This window comes from Betta splendens, chromosome 22 (genome assembly GCF_900634795.4).
Source record: "Betta splendens chromosome 22, fBetSpl5.4, whole genome shotgun sequence".
Classification (NCBI taxonomy): domain Eukaryota; kingdom Metazoa; phylum Chordata; class Actinopteri; order Anabantiformes; family Osphronemidae; genus Betta; species Betta splendens.
The window spans coordinates 8,430,999-8,442,569 of record NC_040900.2 but is presented as its reverse complement, the minus strand read 5'-3'; the positions used below and the strand labels follow the sequence as shown (position 1 = coordinate 8,442,569).

Sequence of the window (11,571 nt, the reverse complement as noted above, 5' to 3'; positions counted from 1 at the left end):
AATATCGCATCTCGTTATAGAACCGTGATGGGATTGTGGTTGACTGTTGTTTATTAAAACAACTTAAAACAGCTCAGCCAACGAATCGGATTATCTAAATGATCACCAAGTCATTTTTATTTGGACTCGTGTGTTTTTACGTCACAAAGAAACTGCAGGCAGCAGCGCCCCCTGGCGGCACGTACGACCCTCTGCATCAGGGTTGGAAATAAAAGCTCCATCCTCCTTTTCTGCGTTGCGAGCATCGTTCTGGCGGAGACAGGGCGTCCTCCCAACCCTACACACATGACTACCGACTAGGATCGCTCGTTAGCGGACAAACAGAGGGACACAAGGACAGCAGCATGGCGAAGCACCGCAAGGAAAGAGACAGCTGGGGTGAGTGTACGTACAGCGTTTGATAATTCATCCTCCCCTTGACGCGCATCCTTTCTTTTATCCCTTTGAGGCCAGGCTCTGAGCAGTGCAGCCAATTAGACGGCTGTTTTCGCCTCCGTGCTGTTTTTCTAGCAACAAATCTGTGTTATTTGGAACAGATATGCTGATGAAATCCAATCTTCCTGATTGGAAAAAGAACAAAATGCTTGCGCTTGTCTCTGCAGAAGCGTCGTCTAATCACGCATTAGCAAACAGGCATTCATTATAAATGTGTTTTACCATGACATAACCAAAATATTCAGCCAGCGCACAGGAAATGCCTTTATGGGCCGGTCCAGATCACAGAAGGCCTGAAAATAAGCTGTCATGTGCCACCGTGACCCTGTTTTGGTGATATTTGGTGCATCTGGCATGAAATTATGTAATGTTGCATCAGTAAGTAGCTTGGCATCTTCCACCTCACCTCCTCACTACAGCGTTAATCCCCCTACCACCATCACTATCATATTAATAGGCATCATTGTCAGTGACATCACTCTGTGGCCTGTTTAACTTTAAATACAGGCCTGTAATGGAGGAAAAGGCCCGAGTGGCTCATACAGGAGCAAGCAGGGGGTAAAATATTGCTATTTGTTATTAGACGCTTCATCGGCTCTGACCCACTTTAAGCGGTCTTTGTCTTAAGGGCAGCAGCAAGATGATCACGTTAAGCAGGTAGGCCAGCGCGGGTCAGGGTGAGGCCGCAGGAGACGTAAAGTGAAACTGACAGTCCTCCTCAGGCCCGAGAGAAAACCTTGAAGGATTCCTCCTTAAATTATTCACTCTGCTTCCTCGGCATCTTTTAGCTCAATTTTTATTCTTTGCTATGTCATCATGCAATGAGTTCATGTGTAAATTCATTTGTCAAATGCTGCTATTGCATTTATAGTGCGAGGGATTTCCTTGTTTTTGAAAGAGATGCTGTTCTGTTCTTTGCAGATCCCAGTTTTGGGGGGATTTAGCTGCAGGAAGGTGATGCACGCGAGACAGCAGCTCTGAACGCACATGTTCTCACTATGGGTGGAAAGCGTGGCCTGATTCATTCTGATTATTAACAAGCTTAGCTATTGATCTGCTGCAAACCGGAAGATGTAATGGACTCAACTTTCCTGTTGTTTCCGGGCCTAATGGACCACAAGGTTCCTCATCGTTCGCCTAAAAACCTCTGGTTGTCCATTGACTTACATTAGTTGACCTCCTATGAGCGTTCATGTTTCTCCAGGCTGAACTATCCGCCTTCTTCCAGGGTCCCTCAGTGATAAGCACGTCTACGACTGGAGCTCGGAGGAGGAGGAGCCCGATGGACGGGCCCGACCCGTCCAGGTGCTGCTGGTCAAAGACGACCACACCTTCGAGCTGGACGAGGCGGCGCTGAGCCGCATCCTGCTGGCGGAGGAGGTCAGGGACCGAGAGGTGGTGGCCATCTCCGTGGCCGGGGCGTTCCGCAAGGGCAAGTCCTTCCTCATGGACTTCATGCTGCGCTACATGTACAACCACGTGAGTACGGCGGCGCCGGGCGGCAGCACGTGTGCGGCGCTGGCCCAGAGTTGACCTAACCCGTCTGATGCCGTGGTGCCCAGGCGTCCGACGGATGGCTGGGCGACGCCGACGAGCCGCTGACGGGCTTCTCCTGGAGGGGCGGCTCGGAGAGGGAGACCACCGGGATCCAGATCTGGAGCGAGGTGTTCCTGGTGGACAAGCCCGACGGGAGGAAGGTGACGCCCACGCACGCACGCACACACACACACACACACACACACACACACACACACACACTGAATCACACCACAGAGCCCAGAACCCTGGCCAGCGTCCTCACCTGCCTCGTTGTGCAGGTGGCCGTATTGCTCATGGACACCCAGGGCACGTTCGACAGCCAGTCCACGCTGAGGGACTCGGCCACCGTGTTCGCTCTGAGCACCATGATCAGCTCCATGCAGGTACACGACCTCCACCCGGCCTCCTGCACCAGCCGCGTCTGCTGAGCCGAGCTTACACACCCCGTGTCTTTGCTTTCAGGTCTACAACATCTCACAGAACGTCCAGGAGGACGACCTTCAGCACCTACAGGTGCGGATGTGGCCGCTCCCACGTGCTTTTATTTTGTAGATTATCGTTTGCTTCCTGTTGACACGCGCCTCCACCCAGTGACTCTGTCCTGTCCTGTTTTGCAGCTCTTCACTGAGTACGGCAGGCTGGCGATGGAGGAGACCTTCCTCAAACCCTTCCAGGTGCTGCACCTTTATTTCAGTCACTGCGTTTATTCAGAGTTGAGTTGATTAAAGCCAAATGTCAGTCAATGACATTTGGGAATTCTCTGTGGTATTTCCATTGAGCAGTTCAATATTCAATTGATGAGCAATGAAATGTTAGGATATTGACTACAAGCAGCTGATGTTGCTAACACGGAACGCTGTTTATCCCAGTCTATGATTTTCCTCGTTCGAGACTGGAGTTTCCCGTACGAGTTCCCCTACGGGCAGGAGGGAGGCATGAAGTTCCTGGAGAAGCGGCTGAAGGTCAGTGGAACGCCACAGCAATGTCCGTGCAGTGTGGCGGTGACGCGGCGCTGACGCTCGGGCCGTGCTTGTGCCGCAGATCTCCGAGAACCAGCACGAGGAGCTGCAGAACGTGCGGAAGCACATCCACTCCTGCTTCACCAACATCTCCTGCTTCCTGATGCCTCACCCCGGCCTCAAGGTGGCCACCAACCCCCACTTCGATGGCAGGATCAAAGGTGAGCTAGCCCGCCGTCTGCCGGCGGCCAATCAGAGCGCAGGCTACGTCCTCAGCCGCCATTTTGATTTCTTCTTCGTCCAGAAATCGACGGCGAGTTCATAAACAACCTGAAGGTTCTGGTCCCGTGGCTCCTCAGCCCTCGTAGCATCGACGTGAAGGAAATAAACGGCAGCAAAATCACCTGCAGAGGCCTGTTGGAGTACTTCAAGGTCAGACCTCGAGTCTGTTCTATTGTATTCGATTCTCTTCCAGATGTTGACGCTCCCCGTTTATTTTAGGCTTACATCAAAATCTACCAAGGGGAAGAGTTGCCGCATCCAAAGTCCATGCTCCAGGTATGGTGTGAAATCTGTTTATTTTCACACGCTCCCTCGTTGCGTCTCCACGCTCAGTGCTTGTGCTTGTTCTCAGGCCACAGCAGAAGCCAATAACCTGGCAGCGGTGGCAGCCGCAAAGGACCTGTACAACAAGAAGATGGAGGAGGTGGGTAGAGAAGCCGAACGGCCGAAGCGGAGCCCGCGTGCGGCCGCCGGCCTCACTCCTCTGCTCCTGCTCCTCCTTCCCAAGGTCTGCGGCGGCGACCGGCCCTTCCTGGCGCCCAGCGAGCTGCAGGCGCGGCACGGCGCCATCCGAGAGGAGGCGCTGCAGGTGTTCCGGGGCGTGAAGAAGATGGGCGGCGAGGAGTTCAGCCGGCGCTACCTGCAGCAGCTGGAGGGGGAGATCGACGAGGTCTTCGTCCAGTACATCAAGCACAATGACTCCAAGAACATTTTCCACGCCGCGCGCACGCCGGCCACGCTGTTCGTGGTCATCTTCGTCATGTACGTGGCCGCGGGCATCACGGGCTTCGTGGGCGTGGACATCATCGCCAGCTTGTGCAACATGATCCTGGGCCTGGCGCTGATCACGCTGTGCACCTGGGCCTACATCCGCTACTCGGGGGAGTACAGAGAACTGGGGGCCGTCATCGACCAGGTGGCCGGAGCCCTGTGGGACCAGGTAGCTGCACAAAGACACGCTTGAAAAGTTCTTTCTTTCTGCCACTAGGGGGCGCCAGTCGTCCTCAAATCACATGTGCTGACTGGCTTTGTGCGTTTTCATCCTTTAATGCTTCCGCAGGGGAGCACGAATGAGGTGAGATGGGCGGTAACCGTGACAATATTCACCAAAAGCACCGACAGAAAGCTGAAACTGCGCCTCTGCTTCACAGGCGTTCTACAAGCTGTACAATGTAGCGGCCAACCACCGGCACCTCTACCACCACGCCTTCCCCGGGCCGCAGGTGGAGGAGGCGGCCGACGAGCGGGACAAGAAGAGAGACTGATCGGGAGGCGGCGGGGGACAGAGGGGGGGGGGGGGGGAGACGGGGGCTCCCCCCCTGCTGTGGTGCATTTCACTACTTTAAAGCTAATAACGAGAAAGAATGCGGTCGCGCTCGTCTCCAGAGGACGACGGATGTGAGAAAACTAACACCTGTACAGATGCTATAGACACAGACCTCCTCCTCTTAGCGCTCGGGTTCATATCGGACGGCTTTCTCCTCACCCCCCACTGTTTTAAGTATAACCCCACCCCCATTTGTGACGCTTCTGTTCTGTTCTGTTCTTAGAAGTCTAGTGCTGTTTATAAAGGAACATTATCTACGATCAAGCGCTGTCTGAAAGCCAGATCACGCATCGGAACGTCATCAGCATGGTAAATGGTTAATGTTTGTCATCTTCGAGCTCCAACACATGGTATAAGTTGTGTAATAATGGTTGTGACAAAGTAGTATTGTGCCATAACGTGTGAAAGCGGCCTGGCTGCGTCCGTTCCTCGTCCGCTGCGGTCGGGAGGCTGGCGACGCTTGGATCAGCAGGAAGACAACAGTCACAAGTTTACACAGCATCCCGACTTCTCCTTTTTCCAGCCGGCTCGGCTTTGTACTCGCCGCATCCCAGCGACCCTCCGTTTGTGCGCGCGTGTTCGGTTCCCATTGTGACGTAGCCGTGCCGGGTCCGACCCATTGTTGTGTGTTTCTCGCTGAATGTTCGAGCGAATCCGAGGAATGTAGCCATTCTGCGAAGCTGGATGCGATGGAGGGGGGGAGGGGGGGGGTCCTCATTCCACATCGCTTCCATCACCCTCACACACTTGAGTCAAGTCGCCTGTGATGACCTGTTGCATGGTGAGAGTCCAGGCCCTGTGCTTTTGTGTTTCCGAAGCAGCTTGCGTCCGTAAACAAGAGGCTCGTACCGACGACGGCACTTTTTTTGGTGTTTGAATACTTTGGCTTCGTAGACTGTTACTGTATATTCGTATACGTGTTCTTCGCTCATTGAATATTTGCATCATCGCTCAGCTGTAGCATCAGAACTGTACTCCCTGCCCCCAGTGAGCTGGTCACCAGCACTTCAGGAACACTGTCACGCACATTTAGCGAGTTTATACTGAGGTTTGACCTCGAGGCTTGAAAATTGAAAGGCAGTGCAGCAGAGTGGCTTCTCGAGTCTTCCACAATGTGTAATCAGCGGCAGTGAGGCCTTCAGGCAGAGAACCAGGTTTAAAATCCCATCACTACGTTGGTGTGTTCATTTTTAAGTGTTTTTACGCTCCGAGTTATTCAGTTCAATTAGTGAATTAAAGATTCTGTCTGTTCAGAAGCTCACAAAAACCCGCTCTGGACGCTTCGACTCCAAATGTCGGGCGCCTCAGCGGCTGAAAGGTCAAACGACTCGACCTCTCGCTGAGCTCTTCCACATCGTCACTGCTTAGTTTTAGCCACATGCTGCAAGATTTCCATTACAAAGAAATAAACAATAAAGTTGGACCAAATTCATTCACTAGACTGGAGTTTCGTTTGTTTTTTTACAGACTTTTGCCAAATAAAGGACACGTAGTATAAAACCAATTAACTTTATATAATTTCTTTAAATCTCCAGTATTATATTATTATTAAAAGTTTGAAGACTTATTCTACCTATGCTTGTTTAAACAGATTCCAACAGGAGAACAGACGACAATGCCCAGAGTTCTACAAGTGACCACTTTAATGTTACACAGTTATAGCTGCTTTAATAATGCTTTGAGGCTCCGTAGAAGGTAAAGAGGCGTCAAGAGGCAACGGCTGCAAGGTCACAAGTGTATTTGTCTTCACTGCTGACTTTACTGCTTGTGTCTGTACTGTGACAGATGTGGGATCTTTTTGCATAGTGAAGAAGTGGCTGAAGGCCAACACCCTTTAAAACAAACAAACAAACAAAAAAACTCTTATTGTTTATACGCCTTCATAAGAAACACAGAAATGCATAGATGTGTATTTAGTTAACGTGTTACTTTTTTCTTTAGAGTCATGTATGATTTGTCTTTCTTCAGAGCATTTCTGAGTATCTTAAAAAGGCTCATTTATTGGTAATCGCAGGATGGTTTTAGGAACCTGTCCTCCCATGAAGATGTGCGTCTGAGAAGTGTCAGTCCATAAAAACAAAGCATTACCAACGAGAAAGGACATAACAAAGACGTGCTGAATTGCACTTGTTGGGCAAACTTAATGTAAGTGTTTTAAAAAGTTCCAGTAGCTTATTTATGTTTTATTATACACACACACGCACCAAACAAACAAGAATATTTCTGGCTTACGCTAATGCCAAGAGCCGAGAGATGCTCAAACCACCGCACCAAATGTGATGCTTCATCCATCAAAGGCCCTTTAAATAAAGACACGTTTCATATCAAAACTTAAATATCTGTTTGGTATACAGTACGTCATAAAAAAGAACAATGCACACTTTTGTTGTTTAATATAAAATAGTGTGGTTTCAGTTTATGTGGGTAACAAAGCAAAAGAGAGATAGTGTTTCATATGCAAACAAATTAGAAGCTGCTGTTTGTCCTTTAGTCCCACAGGATAAAACGACAGAGAAGCTGGTCTATACAAAATACATGAGTGGTGAAAGGGACAGTCGCAGACTCTGTCCTACTAGGTCTTAAAAACAAAAATCCATACAGCAACTCAGTTCTTTGGGCAGTGGCTGTGCATGGCACCACAGGCGGTCTCTCCAGATGTAGCACATTACACGTTCTCTTTCTTCATTGGAGTGTTTTTCAGTCACAAGGTCACTCAACGTCTGAGTCATGACCCTCCGCGTGTTTCGACTTCCTGGCCGATATATTTGGATCCAGCAAAGGCACAGATGTGTTTGGTAGAAAGGCAATTAAGAGTCAATCGTGATTTCAAAGGAAACCCAGACCGCTCTCAAGCTGCGGTGACTTCAGAGAGGTGTGGCCGTGCACATACACATCACATGTTCCCCATGAAGTTCTTGTTGGGCTGCTGGGCGTACCACTGCTGCCGCTGTTTGCGAGCCTCCACCTCGGACAGTAGAGCCTGCCGGTACGCCTCGTAGGACTTGACAATGTGTTCCAGCTCCTTCATGAAAAGCAGCTTGAGCATCCCCTGATACGTGTCCAAGTCTGCCAGCTGAAACAACTCCCACTTCAAGATGTGGTCATACCTGATGTAAAAATCAAGATATCAGCTGTAAATTATCAGCGGCCCGAGTGTCTGCCCACTACTGACGCCAACAACTAGGACTTAAGGCACTGCTAGAAAGATGGGAAGCATTGTTCACATAATGCCAGGTGTCAGCCTGTATATGTTTTTGCCTAAAATCAGTGTTATTAAGAGAAGAGTAAACTAGAGATCGCGCAGTTAATTATCAGGGTTTCAGAAGGTAATGTGAAAATGGGACCGGGCAAATTATTCATGTTTCATTTCTGTGCTTGATTCAAGCTACTCACTTTAAGGGTGCACGGGCATACACCTGAAGCCAATCTGGGATCTCAGCCGTGTGGTACGGGTTTGCTGGTACCAGCACTGGTTGGTTCCTCTCTGTGGGACGTGGCTGATAGGTCACAGGAGGCGGTAATGGTGGAGGCTGATCATAACGTGGAACACTGGAATAGATATACACAACACACCATTCATGACTTGTGTACCAGCAAGGAAGGAAAACTAGAGCAGCTAAAATACAAAGGAATGCAACAGTCTAAATTAGAACAAACACCTCGGGGCGCAGGGATGATGATACTGTGCCCTCTTGTTGATGTGATCCACGTAGTAGACCCCAAACTCTGCTGACTCAACCTTCTCCCAGCCTGGAGGGAGCCCTTCCCTCTCCAAAGGGTGGCTCCAGTGTGTAGTGTTGGTGTGGTGATCGATGTAGTACTTCCTGCCACGGATGGTCCAGTCAACTGTCCAGCCTGCTGGGAGAGGGAGGTCCTCAGCTGTTAGGCTGGACAGGTTCCCAAGGGACTTGGCCTGTATTCGACCTATGCCTGAAGAAAACAAACGTTTTTCTTTAGAACCCTGAATGAAGAGAAAGAGAAGTCTGACCAATAACAGCTTCAGCAGCATCCAGCTAACCGGGAAAGAAAAATATTTTGGGAAGTTTCTAAAAAAAATCACATGTGGGAAAGTGTAATTTAAAGGAACGGAATGCACAGCATGTACAAGGTCATTCCAATGTGGCAGCGGGATGTGGAGCAGGACAAAACAGGAATGCAATAGATCACTACTTCAAGTATGTCTGATGCTGTGTTTAGTAACGCAGAGATAAGGACAAGGTTGTTTGATCCCTATGAACCTGTGACTCATGTGTCAGAGCATTTATTCTGAACAAAACTGTATGAGCAATGGTAGGAAATGAGAGGGTTGTTACTTTTGCACAGAAAGGCCTGCAGATATACGCAAAGAACATTTCACTGGGTGAAACTATTTTAAATACACTGTAAGAGTAGACGGTTTAATAAACAGGTCCTGGACTTTTCCTGTGAGTAATGTAGTTTAGGAATGTCCAGCCAACAGCTGTGCGGATGACTTAGGCTGAGTGATAATAATCAAGACGTTGTATGAGCCTGCAGGGACGCAGAAAGAATGGAAAACAGAAGAATGTGCAGGGAATGAAGTATTGCAGAAAATGGCGGCTACAATCTGATAAATTCTGCACAAGAGTGACAGCAGCAGAGCTGAAGCTCTTTGCCAGCTGTGGAGTGAAGAGACGGAATGTGCTCTTCAGAACTCCTCCCCTGCTCCTCTTCACCCCATCATCATCATCATCATCATCATCATCATCGTCATCATCACTGCAGCACAAACACTTTAGACATCACAGGACCTTCACTGGAAACACTGAAGAGTAGCTAGTCCATACTATCAAAGGGCAACAAGTTAGTTCAACTACAGAAGCTAGATATAAAACTTTTAAAATCAGTGATCCCCAAAAGTATAAATCAGCAACAAATCATCCAGACGTCAGTTTCCATCAGGCATCTAAGGCACAATAACAGCTTAATTTTGTAGGAATGCTGTAATGAAAATACTGGTAACATCTGTTCTGCCTTTCTTTCAACGTGGCCTATTAGTTGTTCACGCCATTCACGATAGTACTTCAAATTCACATAAACAAACCATTCTGTTATGCCTGGTCATATGAGGTTAAATGAGAAAAAGAGTCACAAAACAGTTAAATATACTACGTATACATCCAAACATTCCTTAGAGTTATTTTCACTTTTGATTTCTTGACCGCCAATGAACACAACAAACAAACAAATACCTGAAGGGGATCTGCTCGGAGCAGGGGGAGTGTGTTGCCGGGGAAATCGCTGGAAGTTGTGCTCACTGTGCTCATAGTATCGGTAATCCTCGGGAAAGCGCTCCGGGACCCTCCTATGCTGCCGCTGCTGGCTTTCGTAGTATGGCTCTGAGGGGTAATAGAAGCGGGCAGCGTCGCCATTCTCAGACATGGGGCTGACGTCGGTGAGGAAGGACTGTGAAGAGCCACCGTACTCGTGGGGCAGGTCTCCCAGACTGCGAGGCAGGTACGGAGGCGCCGACATGCGGTGGCTCTCTCTGCGCTCCACCTCGTGTGGAGGCCTCTGCACGGCGGTACGGAGGAAACTCTTGTTGCGGGACACCACAGGGTCCCGGTTGGGGGCCACTGGATACGCGGACGGTCCCATCTCTGGCAGAGTGACCTCTGTGCGTCTGGGGATAGTCGGTCCATGACGGATGAATGAGGGCATAAGATCTGCAATCACAGTTGAAAAAGCCGACAGTCAATATGAGTCAACACAGTAATACATTAGTACAGAGAGCCCAGCGGCAGAGCGGTGCGATGCTGTGACATCCCTAAAGTTTGATGGCTCGCAGTGAATTAAAATGCAGTGATGTTAAAATGATTATGCATCATAAATCAGATGGGCTACATGATTAGTCTGAATATAAATAGGAACTGACATTAAGGCGTGAGCACTAAGGGAATTGTTAAACAGCTGCCACATATTGTAAAAAATATGTTGACCTCTGAACTAAACCATATGCATTTATGTAGTTTTCTTAGTCCTCCAAATGTATAGAAGGTCGCTACATGGAGCTATTTCTGTGCTGCCGACGTCACTGTGCGCAAAAACAGCCTGAAAGCTGGACAGAGGTGATGGTGAGACGCGCAAAGCCGTTCTGAACGTCAGCTCTCAGTCATACGCCTCCAAAAGCACGGACAGGCTTCTTGTTCATGACAAACTGTAGAACATCGGGTTTTGCGATACATTAGCCGGTTCATATCAGACTGAGACAAACGAATCAAATTGGTTAACCCAGTAATTCGTGCGTCACTTTTTTATCTCCTCTGTCACCTCCCGGGTAAAAATAAAGACACCAGATTACCTAAAACTAGTAAAAAAACACTCGAGTCTGTCAACAAGTAAAGATTATACACAACTGTACGAGTCCAGAAGCCCTTTGAGGGAGAGGTTCGGTACTTTCCAACAGAAACCGTTCATTTAACGCCTCAGCTGATGTAGCGTTAGCATGGCTAGCATGGAGCTAGCTAGTTACGAAGTTAGCGCTTTCCAAAAAAACACCCACTGAGCTGTCGTTCACACGCTTCTAAGACAACGACTCGGTAAAGTGCCTCCACACGTTCATTCCAGCCTGCTTTGTGTTGCTGCGCTGCTACTTTTAATCACAGTTTTAAGTGTCGTTAGCTGCTAGCGGGGCTAGCTGGCTAGCAACTTGTTGCGCTTACTTGTCAGCAGCGGCGACGTTTCCTTCTTCACATATTTCCCGTGGACCTCGGCTGGTTTCGACGGTTCGTTCTTGCTTTTCTTTCGCGAGAGCATAACTCAAGGCTCGCAAACATCAACGACGCGACGCTGCAATGTCATGGCACGATCCCCGGACTCTGCGACCATCATGCGGAGCTCGCCCAGCCCGGAGCGTAAACATTGTAGGCGTTCAGTTGGCTAGCACACAGTTCGCCAGCTAGCCTGAGCGCAGCGGTCCGGGTCCGGTCCGGTCCACGGCGGGCTGCTCCTATCACAGTCCGGCCCACCTGACCAGAACCGTCTGCCATGAACACAGATGTACAACTTCGA

The 11,571-nt window shown here is 49.3% G+C and overlaps 2 protein-coding genes across 5 annotated transcripts; one reads left to right on the top strand and one right to left on the bottom strand.

The window, feature by feature from the left end:
- The first annotated feature begins 180 nt into the window (after positions 1-180).
- atl1 (atlastin GTPase 1) lies at positions 181-5,974 on the top strand. Of its 4 annotated transcripts, none has more exons than XM_041069053.2 (15): positions 182-378; positions 1,357-1,556; positions 1,664-1,914; positions 1,998-2,132; positions 2,253-2,357; positions 2,437-2,487; positions 2,592-2,648; positions 2,844-2,936; positions 3,016-3,154; positions 3,238-3,365; positions 3,435-3,491; positions 3,568-3,639; positions 3,724-4,155; positions 4,276-4,290; positions 4,367-5,974. In XM_041069053.2, the coding sequence occupies exons 3-15, from the start codon at positions 1,882-1,884 to the stop codon at positions 4,478-4,480; spliced, it is 1,431 nt and encodes a 476-aa protein (XP_040924987.1). In that variant the 5' UTR covers positions 182-378; positions 1,357-1,556; positions 1,664-1,881; the 3' UTR covers positions 4,481-5,974. The 4 variants fall into 4 exon arrangements, with proteins under 4 accessions (XP_028995212.1, XP_040924987.1, XP_055361391.1 ...); XM_055505416.1 differs by having other exon boundaries at positions 182-384; XM_029139379.3 differs by lacking the exon at positions 1,357-1,556 and having other exon boundaries at positions 181-384.
- Positions 5,975-6,167: 193 nt separating this feature from the next.
- sav1 (salvador family WW domain containing protein 1) lies at positions 6,168-11,549 on the bottom strand. The gene is made up of 5 exons (XM_029139400.3): positions 11,223-11,549; positions 9,753-10,226; positions 8,202-8,472; positions 7,936-8,091; positions 6,168-7,649 (listed from the first exon to the last, which is right to left on the bottom strand). The coding sequence occupies exons 1-5, from the start codon at positions 11,314-11,316 to the stop codon at positions 7,436-7,438; spliced, it is 1,209 nt and encodes a 402-aa protein (XP_028995233.1). The 5' UTR covers positions 11,317-11,549; the 3' UTR covers positions 6,168-7,435.
- Positions 11,550-11,571: the final 22 nt, after the last annotated feature.

Excerpts from the sequence above, each read along its gene's own strand:
- atl1 (XM_029139379.3), top strand. The coding sequence starts at position 345 with ATGGCGAAGCACCGCAAGGAAAGAGACAGCTGGGGTGAGT. Across the intron at positions 2,488-2,591 it reads ACGACCTTCAGCACCTACAG|CTCTTCACTGAGTACGGCAG; the intron begins GTGCGGATGTGG and ends CCTGTTTTGCAG. Across the intron at positions 3,366-3,434 it reads GCCTGTTGGAGTACTTCAAG|GCTTACATCAAAATCTACCA; the intron begins GTCAGACCTCGA and ends CGTTTATTTTAG.
- sav1 (XM_029139400.3), bottom strand. The coding sequence starts at position 11,316 with ATGCTCTCGCGAAAGAAAAGCAAGAACGAACCGTCGAAACCAGCCGAG. Across the intron at positions 10,227-11,222 it reads AACGTCGCCGCTGCTGACAA|ATCTTATGCCCTCATTCATC; the intron begins GTAAGCGCAACA and ends CTGTGATTGCAG. Across the intron at positions 8,092-8,201 it reads CATCATCCCTGCGCCCCGAG|TGTTCCACGTTATGATCAGC; the intron begins GTGTTTGTTCTA and ends TATCTATTCCAG.